Source organism: Neovison vison, chromosome 12 (assembly GCF_020171115.1).
Source record: "Neovison vison isolate M4711 chromosome 12, ASM_NN_V1, whole genome shotgun sequence".
NCBI classification, from domain to species: domain Eukaryota; kingdom Metazoa; phylum Chordata; class Mammalia; order Carnivora; family Mustelidae; genus Neogale; species Neogale vison.
In genome coordinates, this window is record NC_058102.1 from 47,073,669 (window position 1) to 47,087,383 (window position 13,715).

Sequence of the window (13,715 nt, forward strand, 5' to 3'; positions counted from 1 at the left end):
TCCCCATCTATATCCCAAGAGGTCTGCCTGCAAAGATGAAGCTTTTTCTTTAGTAATTTGTCCTATAAAAAAAACAAAGGAAAACTTAGAAGCAAATGAAACAATCAAATTCACCATATAAATATATTAAAAGAAATCTGGTTTTAGGGCTTCATAAGACAAAAACAAATGCAAAGACATTATGAAACTCATCTACAATTGACCAACTGTTCTTCACCATATAGGTTATAAATGTACACAGAGGTATGTATATGAGCATGTAAGTGGTCTTTGTTTCACATAACAAGAAACCCGGAGGTCGGCAGGCCAGGGGAGGGGAGTTGCTCAACGATGGTGCTGGGAGGTTGGCTCTTTCTTTTTGCTCTACTCTTTTCAGTGTATGGATGTCCTTCCTTATTCATGCCATATCAAGGCTGCCCAGTGGTTTCTGGGCTCCTGGCCTCAAGCCACCTCTCTCCACTTTTCTGCCAAAACAAGGGGGTGAAAACAGGAAGCAGTGGTACTTACAGCAGGAAAGCAGAAGCTCTCCCAGAACCCCCTGGCGGATATTGCGTCCAATACACTCATCCAGGACAGAAAGCTAGAATTATCCAGTTCTGTCCTCTTCTTGACCTGCCCCATCATGCATCACATGAATCTCTAAGTGGGTGGATTCCACTTCCTGGGAAGTCTCATGTCCATTCCCTCCCTTCCTTCCTCCACTAATTCTGCCTTGGCCCAAGCTCTTCTCAGCCCTTGGGGAGGCTGCTGCAAAAGGCTATCCCCCACACAGCCACCAGACTGGTATTTCTAAAACATGAACATGACTGTCACTCCTCCGCCACACATAAAGTCTAGAACACTTAGCACGGCATAAGAGCACAGTAGTATTATCTGATTCAACCCCTTCAGGTTCATCTACGCTTTTCTCCCTAATGCACTTTCCAAGTATATAAAGCTCCTTACATTTCTTCCAGTCGCCCATGACACTACAGACTGTAGTGTCTGCTAACATTCTATCATTTTCCCTGAAATGCCTTTCCCTGGCCTTCATTTGTCTGGAGAAGTCCTAGTCACTCTAAAACTCAACCCAAACTTTCCCTATAAAGCTATATCTATACCTATACCTACATTCTATATCATTCTCGTTATAGAACTTACTATACCGCATTCCAAATTATTTATTTATTTATTTATTTTTAAGATTTTATTTATTTGATATATAGAGAGAGATCACAAATAGATAGAGAGGCAGGTAGAGAGAGAGAGGAGGAAGCAGGTTCCCCGCTGAGCAGAGAGCCTGATGTGGGGCTCGATCCCAGAACCCTGAGATCATGATCGGAGCCGAAGGCAGAGGCTTATTAACCCACTGACCCACCCAGGCGCCCCTCCAATTATTTATTTACATCAGTGTCTTTCACACTAGTCAAAGAGTTCCTTGAACATAGAGACAAAGTCTTATTATCTTATTATCTTTGTATCTGCTGCCTGAAACATAGCAGGTGATTAAGAAAGGCCTGTGGAATAAATGAAAGTGAGTGACTGAAATGATGGTGAGGTTATGAATGAAATCAAGGACAAAGAAAAGGGTAAAACCATGAGAAAAGAGTGATGAACAATTTTGTACTGGGAAGACCTTTGTAGCCCCTAAAGTAACAGTTCACTTCTAGAAGAGAAAGTAAATATTCAATAAGTGAATTTTCCAAACAACTGAAGTTTAACCTTCCCAGCTGAATAAAAACTAACATAAATACTAAAATATTATCCATTAAAATCTTTCCAAAAATGCCTTACACATTCCCTTACCTTTTTTTTTCCAATTTATTTATTTTCAGAAAAACAGTATTCATTATTTTTTCACCACACCCAGTGCTCCATGCAAGCCGTGCCCTCTATAATACCCACCACCTGGTACCCCAACCTCCCACCCCCCCGCCACTTCAAACCCCTCAGACTGTTTTTCAGAGTCCATAGTCTCTCATGGTTCACCTCCCCTTCCAATTTACCCAAATTCCCTACTCCTCTCTAACGCCCCTTGTCCTCCATGCTATTTGTTATGCTCCACAAATAAGTGAAACCATATGATAATTGACTCTCTCTGCTTGACTTATTTCACTCAGCATAATCTCTTCCAGTCCAGTCCATGTTGCTACAAAAGTTGGGTATTCAACCTTTCTGATGGAGGCATAATACTCCATAGTGTATATGGACCACATCTTCCTTATCCATTCATCCGTTGAAGGGCATCTTGGTTCTTTCCATAGTTTGGCGACTGTGGCCATTGCTGCTATAAACATTGGGGTACAGATGGCCCTTCTTTTCACGATATCTGTATCTTTGGGGTAAATACCCAGGAGTGCAATTGCAGGGTCATAGGGAAGCGCTATTTTTAATTTCTTGAGGAATCTCCACACTTCTCCAAAGAGGCTGCACCAACTTGCATTCCCTTACCTTTTATGGAGAGCACATTGAAACAAATTTAACCTTTTTTGGATGACTCAGTGTCATCATCATGAAACTCAATTACTCTTGAGGTAGGAAGACTGTCTGCTCCCCCCAATAAACGGCTCCAGACTATTAACCACTTAGTGCTTTGCTAATTTTCTTTCTCTTTCACCATTCAGCTTTTATCTGGCATCTTAAGCTGTTGCAATTGTGTGTACAAGCCTTCAGAATCAGAGAATCACAAAACCATAGAATTCAAGAGCTTAAGGGAATCTTAGAGATCTTTAATCTATCAGTCCATCAAACTTTAAAATAAGAAAACTAAGCCCAAGTGGGTGAGCAGTCTTCTAATTGGTTGCTTTTAATATTGTATTTTAATAGCTTTCAAGCTGTGCTCTAAAGAGCACTCTACCGTAATTTAAGGTCAGGCCCTAATGTTCATCTTTCTCTAAAATGCTAAGGGTAAATTAAATTTAAAAATATATACTATTGGATAAACATACTTTTTTTTTTTTTAAGATTTTATTTATTTATTTATTTAACAGAGAAAGAGAGATCACAAATAGGCAGAGCAGCAGGCAGAGATAGAGGGGGAAGCAGGCTCCCTGCTGAACAGAGAGCCCAACGCGGGGCTTGATCCCAGGACCCTGAGCCGAAGGCAGAAGCTTAACCCACTGAGCCACCCAGGCATCCCTGGATAAACATACCTTGAATGAACTTAAAACTCAAGATATATCTGTGCAGTATCACAAGTACAAGATAGTCCTTTTTTTTTTTTTTTTTTTTACAATGGAATCTCTTCTTTTTACTTATTTTGTGTTTGTGTTCTGTTTTGCTTTGCTCATTTATAAAACCCTTATTGCTTATTCATTCGACACCTCATTCAGCCTTGTCAGTGAGTAACCAGGCTGCTCCCTGAATTGTTGTTTCTACCCTAGGAATTGGCAAGGCAAGGGAAGAGAAACACATACATTTACTAAGTACTCGCTGTTGGGCCGCTATGATCCTTACCAAAAACAAAATAAAATAAAACCAAACCCTTAGGATGGACAATGTTATCTTCACTTCACAGATGAGGAAACTAAGATCAGAAAGTTGCACAATCTACCCAAGGTCACAGAGTTAATAACTGGTAGAGGAGAAATGTAAATGCCAGGTGCCTAATGCTAGCTACTTCATTGCTGCCCATATGGAGTTAATAATGTATAAAGGGGGAAGGGTACATAGTCAACTATGATCGGGTAACAAAAGCAACCATAGCAGCATGGAAGCACAGAGGGGGGAGTAATTAATTACACCCGAAAAGGTAAGAGAAGGTTACACAGTGACATTTGAGGAAAACCTTATTGATAGCAGTAAAAATAATGAAGCAGGGGCGCCTGGGTGGCTCAGTTGGTTAAGCCGCTGCCTTTGGCTCAGGTCATGATCCCAGGGTCCTGGGATTGAGTCCCACGTCAGGCTCCTTGCTCAGTGGGAAGCCTGCTTCTCTCTCTGCCTCTGCCTGCTACTCTGCCTGCTTGTGCTCTCTCTCTTTCTCTCTCTCCCTGGCAAATAAATAAATAAATAAATAAAATCTTAAAAAAAAAAAAATGAGGCAAACACTTTTATAGGAAATACTCTGGGTTAGGCCCATGGCATCTCCTTGATAAACTTGCAGTAACCTTATTATTTCCCCCTTCTACAAAAGAAACCGAGACACAGTTAGGTTAAAGGAACACAGCCAAGATCACACACACTGAAAGTGGCTAGTTCCAGGGCTCCTCCTATAACCATGTGCTCTGCTAATTCCTAGAGGTGGAAAAAGGTGAGGGCGTCCCCAGGTGAGGGAAGAGGAAAGGGACTAGGGCATAGGCATCAATGTGCAAGGGACACAAAGAGGACTCTGAGGTGACCGGAACAGCTCAACACAAGTGAAAACCTTTAACTCAGATCATGTCACCACTCCCCTACAAAACCCACCACTGGCTGCTTGATACATTTAAGAGAAACCTACACATACCCTGTCTAACTCTCGCTCCAGGCTCAACACTCACTACCCACCCCCTCACTCAGAGCCTCCCTGCCATGATGCCCTTTTGGGTCCTAAAACTCACCAACCTCTCTCTTCCCTCAGAACATTTACCCACGGTGATGTCTCCTTCTGAAATATTGTTCCTCTCACTTTTCCCTATCTAACTCTTGGACACCCTCTGGTCTGCACCCAGTCAGGATTTACTCACATAGGCCCTTGAAACTTCCCCCCTTGTGACAGTATCTCATAGCAGCACCCCCTTCACAGCATTTACCCTACTTTGTAATTATCTGTCTGATGGTGTGGTCACGGCCTCTACGCTCCATGAAGGCACGCAGCGTGGCTAGCTTCTCCTCCCCTCTGAGGCTCTGTTTTTGTTGCCCCATGACTGGCATGTATTTAACGGCCAAGGTTGGAGCTGGAACTGAAAGGCGTGGGCTTTGTCCTTTGGACAACAAGAACGCAGAAAAATTTAATGGAGGATTGTGACAAGACAGAATAGAGGTTTAAACAAAGTGAAACGAAACTTTGTGTAGTGCAGGAGAGGACAAAAGGCCGAGGCTGAAGGACTCGTTGAAGATTATGGCAATAATTTAGATGAGAAATAGTGAGGGCCCGGACCAAGGGAATGAATTCAAGACTTTGCAGGTGGCACGGCTGGACTTGTTGGTTGGATGTGTGTGTGTGTGCCTACTATGTGCACTCTGTGACCTACTATCCACTTAGGAGGACAAAATAGTAAAAAATAGACCAGCATGGGAGAAAAACAAACAAACAAACAAACAAACAAACAAAAATCCATTGTGCTCTCCATAAAAGAAAAATTCCGAAAAATGATCCATTGCTCCTCCCAGCCCTTTGACCCGGAGGGGATTGAGGAATGAGTAACCATTTTCCAAGGACATGCTCTCTTCAAGGCAAAGCCAGTCAGGCAAAGATGAAGTGGGAGAATTATATGACAAACCTGGGACTGCAAAGAAATTTTCAGTCAATGGAATAAGGATTTCAAAGTATACTCAGTAAGAGGGCGTGAGGTGCATTTCACAGAGAAAGGATAAGCCAAGGAAAGGCTAAGAGAAAACAAAATGGTATGAGCAGGGCAAATGTGACCTATAGAGAAAAAAAAAAAAAGCGTAAGAAGGAAATCCACACATTGGAGGGAGATTGTGAGCCCCAACCCTGAGGGAAGCAAAGAGCTGAAAGATTATGTGGGAAGATCACGAATGGAAGCAGCCCGTGTCAGCCACCAAGCATGGCTTCCTCCCTGCCTGCGGGTGGGAAAAGGGGTGAGCGCTGGGGCCTGGCCTCCCATGGCTGGTGGTGGGCAAGGCTGTTGGTGGCTGCTCTGGCCGCTGTGGATTCTACTCCTCAGTATAGCTCTCTTTGAGAAAGACTTCAATTGTGAAAGCTGAGATTCCAATAATCTCTGCCTTAGATCTTTAAAATCCTATAGCATTCTTTTCTTGAAAATGGAAACTTCTTGGTAACTCTTCTCCCCAGTTTCCTGCAGTTGAGTGAAATCTAAAGGTTACTTTAAATATAAAGTTCATCTTACCGAGAGCATCTGGGCGTCTCTACAGTAAGCCTATTTTTATTGCGTGTTTAGCAGTAGTAAAAAGTGTACTGAGAGTAGACGGCACCAGGGAGCTGCCATTTTCACACCTCCAACCAGTGCTTGTTTCCTCTTGCATATGTCGTGGTACAAGAGCCAGGCTCCAAACTTCTGATTTCCCCGAGTCGTTTAAAATCATGTCTTGAGTGCTTCTGGGTGGTGACAGACTGCCCCCACTTCTACCTACACCCCCCGACAGTTTGGGAGTGGGACAGGGAGATGGCGGTAGGGAACGGGTATCATTCCGAAGGCGGCACGAAGGGCTGATCCTTCTTGTCGCTCAAGTGAACCGAAGTAGCATGGAGCGCAGGGCTAGGTCTTTCAGAGAGTTGTCGCCACTCTGCAGGAATAAGTCCTTCTCGTTGGGGACATGCAGGTATTCAGAATAATTCATTCCCACAGGAGGCATGTGTGTGTTTGGGGGAGGCAGCCTTCAGAGATGCCTGAGCAGGGAGTGAGGAGAAGTTGGTTAAGAGGACCACCAGCTGGTCTGGCTCCTAGTCCACGGCAGGAAGCATAAAGGATCGCTTGATTCATTCGAGTAGCGGCTTCAGAATCACTTGACCTCTGGTGCCTATTCCCCGTTACCGGGCTCCCACTTCACAGAACAAGGACCATGGCTGCTTTTGATTTCATCCGGGCTCATTTTCTTCAGGGCGTGTTCGTTCCACTCTGCCTCATTTACTGTCTATGTTCAACAAAAGAGTTTCTCTCTTCCTCAGCAGTTTTAGTCTGTACTGGGCTCATTTCTCTGAACCCATTCCTGCTTCCCTTGAATTACTTCCTTCCCAAACTCTTTTTCCTGATATGGCAAACTTCCTGAAAGGGTAGGAAGGTAGCTGGCACTTTTGACTATTCTGTAACATCTAAACCCCTTTCTTCTTCCTTCCTTTCTACTCAGGTGTGCACCCTTTCTCCATCCAACTTAGGAGATACTGCCCTATCCCCAACTCAGTGGTATATTCTGATTATTCTTTTTGTGACTGGTTTAGGTGTAGGCAAAGGAACTCATTCTAAACAATACCTAAGGGGAGGTCAGTTATGGGAAGCTGACGTTTAATCAACTGAGCCACCGGGGCTCCCTGAGAGATAGTTTTCTTTTTGCATTTGGACACTGCAATGCCTGGCTGTGACTTCTGGAGCCACAGCAACTCTACGGTAACCATGAGTGGATCTGAGGCAGAAATGAGATCCAGAAAGGGCCTAGCTTCTTGATGACACTGTTAGGCTACTCCATCAAACAACCCTAATGTTGGTCTACCTGTGCATTTCTTAATGTATGGAATAATAAATGCCCTAATTCCTCATGATACTTGGAGTCAGTTTTCTGTTTACATGCAACAGATGGCATCCTAAATAATATTCAACTAAACCAAACTTGGAGATCAAGAAAAGCAGCAAAACAGCCCAGCAAAGGGGATGTCTATGAAGAGTCTTCATCAAGGCAGTCAAGAAGCAGGAGAAGCAAATAAAGAGGCATGGATACAAACACTTAAGATATTATAGAACCACACATAGTTCAGAGTGGCTACTGCAAAGAGTATGGGCATAAAGCTGAGGCTGGAAAAATGGGAGTCAGGGGTTGAGAACCCAAGGAGCCTTATATGCTGTGGCAGGTTAAATATGGCCACAAGACCTTTGCCACTTCTTCTCTTAAGAAGCAGAGTTGGTTTTCACACCCCATGAATCTGGCTGGCTTCATGACTTGCTTTGACCAGGAGAATGTACCTAAAGTGATGTTATGTAAATTCCAGAACCAAGGCCTGGCTCACGTGAAATGCTGCCCTGCAGCTACCATATTGTAAAGAAGGCCATCTAGCCTAATGAAGAATGAGAGGCTAGTGGAAAAGAACTGAGGCCCTTTGGCCACACCAGTACCAAGTGCTGAGCGGGAGAGGCCATCCTGGCCCACACAGCTAATCCCGCCATACTCTGACTGCACGTAAATCTCCAAGCCAGCCCACAGAATTATAAGAAAATAATGAATCACTGTTGTAGTAAGCCACTCGATTTGGGGTGGTTTGTTATGCAGCAAGAGGCACCTAATGGTTAGGCCATGCCAAGATGTGCGAACTCTACTCTGAAAACTGTGAGGAGTAACCTGATTAAATTCATATTTTAGGAAGATCGACTTGGTGGCAGCGTCAACCATGGGCTTGGCCTGGGGGCAGGTTGGAGGTAGAAGGACTTGTGTGGAACACTTGTGTTCAGAGTCGAGAAATCACGTGGATGTGACTTAAGACAGGGGTAGGGGGAAGGCAGAGAAGAGTCATTATGGAGGTAAAATCAGTGTGAAATCAGCGTGATGGCAAATACAAGTTGCAGTGTGTAAAGGAGAAACGTGAACTAGTAATTACGGTTCTCTGGATTAGGTAAACGAGGGGATGGTAGTGTGCTTCACTAAGAGGGGGCAGGGGAGGAAAAGAAGGTTTAATGGAACTGGAACACCTGAGCAGAGAGTACGGCAAAGAGTTGTGAATACTCAATAAATGCTTAATGAAGAAATTAGTATGAGGAACCTGGATGGGTTCTGCAGTGTTCTAGTCCAATGAGCCGTGGTTATAGAGCCTAACTGGAGCTTTCTCTAAGTCAAGTTGAGTTTTAAGGCTGTGAACTCATTTTCTTGATACTTCATCGGAATAGAAAGGAAAAGGAAAGGTAAGATTTCATGCAGTCCCAAATGCTCACAAATCAACACGTTGTTCCATTTATGTGTATCCAATCTGTAATTCTCAGGGAGCAAGTGCTACTCGTATCTGATGTTCCCCTCTGAAAGCACTTTCTTAATCTCTCCAGAGGGTAGCACCATGATAGAGGTTCTCTTTTTATCCCCCATATTCTTCACCTGCCTCCCAGCCTGTAAAATGGCTTCCCTAACTCCATGGAAAGAAAAAGTTGAGTCTACCCCCATGTTAGATATTTTGTCAAGTGAGCACAATCTATGATTTATTTTGTAATTAACCACAAAGGCTACAAGCAACTTTAATATGCATAAACAAATACTGGCTTACCTTTGAAATTGATTAAAATAGCAAGTAAATGGCTGGGAACCAATCTCATCTTTCCAGTACTGTTGCCAATTCATGACGCTTTCCAAGTTCTTCTGATTTTCTCTCTTACAGGGAGGAATATAGGAGCACTAGCAAAACAGAACACAGAAAATAAACCTATTATTTTACAGAATATTGAAATATGGTCCTTTTTTTATAGGGAGATGATATTATGCATATAATAAATGTAATTCTGACCTACCTAATCTTTAATAGAGCCAAACTGAAATCATTGAACTGTATTTCAAATTTCCAATTTGGAGCAATTATAGAAAATATTCCAATTAAATGTTGCAAAAAATAATCTTTAGTCATTACAATAGGAGGATAGATTATAAACAGTTACAATCTAATGGCAAATTAAAAGCATGATATACTCTATTGTGGGCCTGTGAATCAATAGAGGGAAGGAAGGAAGGAAAGTAGGGAGGGAAGAAGGGAAGGAGGGAAAAAAGAGAGAGGAAGGAAGGAAGGAAAGAAGAAAAAAAAAAAGAAAGCTGGGTTTTATCTGCAGTTGCTAACTATGGACCTTGATATTTTCCTCTTCCAACTCTAACTACCAAATCAAGCACACAGCTCTCCTCAGATACTGCTCGCAACTGCTGAAACTCAAGTTTTCTTTTCTTACATTCTCCTGAACAATAAAATCAGCAGAAAATTTCCTCAGAAGTACATATTCAATGCATTTTGCTAACTGATGCCTTTTCCTGGCTCTGCCTCTAACAAAGTAGTTCTCTCTGAAGGGGTCCAATTACTGTAAGCAATACAGAATCAGGATATTTGGAAATTTATTCTCAACTCTAGATGTTAAATTTAACCCTTAACATTCTAATCCAATTTCTCCAATTCAGGTTTTTTTGTTGTTTTTTAAGATTTCATTTTTTTTTTTTTTAAGTAATCTCCTCACCCAATGTGGGCCTCACACTCATGACCCTGAGATCAAGAGGCAGATGCTCCATCAACTGAGCCAGCCAGGCGCCCCTCTGATTCAGTTTTTACAATAATGATTACAACAAAGATGGTGCCAATTTATCGTTATTGAATGTTTACAATATGCCCGACACTGCAATAAACGCTTAATGGGCTTTACCTGTGTGCTTCTTACAAAAACCTTAAAACGATCTCCAATTTACAGATGAGGAAACTGAGGTTTCTGTCAACTCTCCAACTAGATGCTGGTGATTTTATCCCATTCGACTCCCAGATGTTCTAGGAAAGTTTCCGATGTTAAGGAGTAGGGAAAAAAATAAAAAGAACTTTCACTTCATAGTATAGTTTTTTAAAAAAGATTTTATTTATTTGACAGAGAGAGAGAGAGAGCACAAGCAGGGGGAGTGGGAGGGAGAGGGAAAAGGAGGGAGCCTCAGCAGGGAGCCTGAGGCAGGATTCCATCCCAGGACCCTGGGACCAACTGAGCGGCCCAGGTGCCCCTTCATAGTATAATTTGATTTGCATTATTTTAGAGTATATAACTTGTCAACACCTTCCTATTATTTTCTGGTAAAACACTAACTTTTTAGTATGATGTACAGTCCTCTTCAGCATCTGCCCTCCCCCGCCTGGGACTTCGCCATTTAGAAGTACATAGTCCCAGGACACCTGGGTGGCACAGTCAGTTAAGCATCTGACTTTGGCTCAGGTCCTGACCCCGGGTCCTGAGATGGAGACTTGCATCTCTTCCTCTGCCTGCCACTCCCCCTGCTGTGCTGTCTCTCTGATAAACAAACAAATAAAATCTTCAAAAAGAAGAAGTACATAGTTCCCAGATCTGCCACATGCCATCACAACTACTGGCTGGTTCATGCTTCTCTCTCTTCTTTTTTAATTTTTTTTTTTTTAAGATTTTATTTATTTGACACAGAGAGAGAGAGAGCTCACAAGTAGGCAGAGAGGCAGGCAGAAGGGGAGGAGGAAGCAGGCTCCCTGCTGAGCAGAGAACCCAATGCAGGGCTCGATCCCAGGACCCTGAGATCATGACGAGAACAGAAGGCAGAGGCTTAACCCACTGAACCACCCAGGCACCCCTTCTCTCTCTTCTTTCCATGCATTTTCTTTTAGTTACCTTCTTTCCAGATGCAGCTGTGGTGCATCTGTTTGGGGGAAACCTTCTCTTTCCTTCTCCACAGTTAAGCCCCCCTTCCGTTGTCCTGCCATAGGCATCACACCCCATGCAGGCACAGCTGTAATCCCCCTTCCCACTATCACACTGGTTAATCTGTTTGACATCAGCCTCCTCAATTCATCGGCAAGTTGGAACAAGGCTCTTTCCTCTTTTCTTTCTTTTTTCCCCAATGCATCTTCACACTTAGGACTATGCCTGGTAATAGTGAAATTTCAAAAATGTCGGTAGAATTAATAATATCACACTTATATACAATTTTAAATTCAAGAGGATGAAGCTATTTTCACAGCAGTTAAACATTTCTCTTAACACAAAAATATTTTAACTTTTAGTCAATTTGGTTGTTTTCTGTTATATGTAACAAATTTACAACACCTTACGCAAATCTTAGTTGGATGATTGGATCACTGCCTATTTGCCCTCTGCATATCTAGTTAATGTTCTATTAATAACACTATAACATATATAAACCTAAACTTTTCTGTGAAATTCTGAATTCTGAGATCTTCCAAAGTAGCAGTTGGGTTTAGAAGCAATAGAGGCTATTAGATCCAGCTCCCGTCCTACTATTTGTTGGGTGTTTGGACTTGAGTAAATTGCTTCCTTTTTCTGGATTTCGTTTCTTCTGATCTGTAAACTCTCCAAAATAATTTCTAGCTCTATATTTCTTTGATTCTCTTCTTGGAGGTACACCAAGAAAGGACCCAGCAGAAGGCAGGACTACAAACACTGTCGCAATATTTTTCCCAGAAAAGATCCTGCCCACCGGGGACAAGGTTGGGCAGCCTGACAGAGCCACCATTCCAGCCCCCAAAAAGGACAAGTGCGGTAGACCCTTTCTTAGAGACCTATACTTGGCATTAGCTTAGTGTTCATAAGGGGCCTCTGATTTTTTTTTTTTTCTTTTTTGTGTGCTATAATGTGCTGGACAGTTCCTTTCCTTCTATTAAAACATTCTTCCTTCGGCATCATGGTCAATTAGTTTATAAAGTGAGAGTAGGTACCCCCTGATTGTGTTCTTCGAAGGATGTGTGAAACCTTAAAAGTCCATCGGAGCCTTTTTTTTTTTTTTTTTTTTTTTTTTTGCAATGACTATACCTGACACGAGAGGTACACTGAACATTTGAGGGAATAACAACTGACAATCAAACGGAAGTAAGGCAGATTTTTAAATTTTGAAGTTAGCTCAGTTTGAATTCTTTGCTATTTAGTTTTTCTAAATAACAATGGGTTTAGAAGAGTCCCCGAATCGCTAAGGAAATGTTGAAAAACAAAAATAAAACTGGGGGCATCATGTTACCTGATTTCAATCTTTATTACAAAGCTGTGGTCACCAAGACAGCATGGTACTGGCATAAAAACAGACACATAGACCAGTGGAACAGAGTAGAGAGCCCAGATATGGACCCTCAACTCTATGGTCAATTAATCTTCGACAAAACAGGAAAAAATATATAGTGGAAAAAAGACAGTCTCTTCAATAAATGGTGCTGGGAAAACTGGACAGCTATATGTAGACGAATGAAACTCGACCATTCTCTTACACCGTACACAAAGATCAGCTCAAAATGGATAAAAGACCTCAACGTGAGACAGGAATCCATCAGAATCCTAGAGGAGAACATAGGCAATAACCTCTTCGATATCATCCACAGCAACTTCTTTCAAGATATGTCTCCAAAGGCAAAGGAAACAAAAGCGAAAATAAACTTTTGAAACTTCATCAAAATCAAAAGCTTCTGCACAGCAAAGGAAACAGTCAACAAAACGAAGAGGCAACCCACGGAATGGGAGAAGATATTTGCAAATGACAGTCAAAAGGTTGATATCCAGGATCTATAATGAACTCCTCAAACTCAACACACACAAAACAGGCAATCATATAAAAAAATGGGCAGAAGAGGGGCGCCTGGGTGGCTCAGTGGGTTGAGCCACTGCCTTCAGCTCAGGTCATGATCTCAGGGTCCTGGGATCGAGTCCCGCATCGGGCTCTCTGCTCAGCAGGGAGCCTGCTTCCTCCTTTCTCTCTCTCTCTCTGCCTGCCTCTCTGCCTACTTGTAATCTCTGTTTGTCAAAAAAAAAAAAATCTAAAAAAAAAATGGGCAGAAGATATGAACAGACATTTCTCCAATGAAGACATACAAATGGCTATCAGACACATGAAAAAATGTTCATCATCACTAGCCATCAGGGAGATTCAAATTAAAACCACATTGAGATATTACCTTACACCAGTTAGAATGGCCAAAATTAACAAGACAGGATACAACATGTGTTGGAAGGGATGTGGAGAAAGGGGAACCCTCTTACACTGTTGGTGGGAATGCAGGTTAGTGCAGTCTCTTTGGAGAACAGTGTGGAGATTCCTCAAGAAATTAAAAATAGAACTTCCCTATGACCCTGCAATTGCACTCCTGGGTATTTACCCCAATGATACAGATGTAGTGAAAAGAAGGGCCATCTGTACCCCAATGTTTATAGCAGCAATGGCCATGG

General features: G+C 42.4%; 1 protein-coding gene across 1 annotated transcript in view; it reads right to left on the bottom strand.

The window, feature by feature from the left end:
* The window catches only part of KCNMB4 (potassium calcium-activated channel subfamily M regulatory beta subunit 4), a 58,765-nt gene that overhangs the window by 20,582 nt on the left and 24,468 nt on the right, over positions 1-13,715 (bottom strand). Inside the window, exon 2 of the mRNA XM_044227963.1 lies at positions 9,059-9,186. Within this exon, the coding sequence (XP_044083898.1) occupies positions 9,059-9,186 (128 nt within the window). The remainder of the gene's footprint in view (positions 1-9,058; positions 9,187-13,715) is intronic.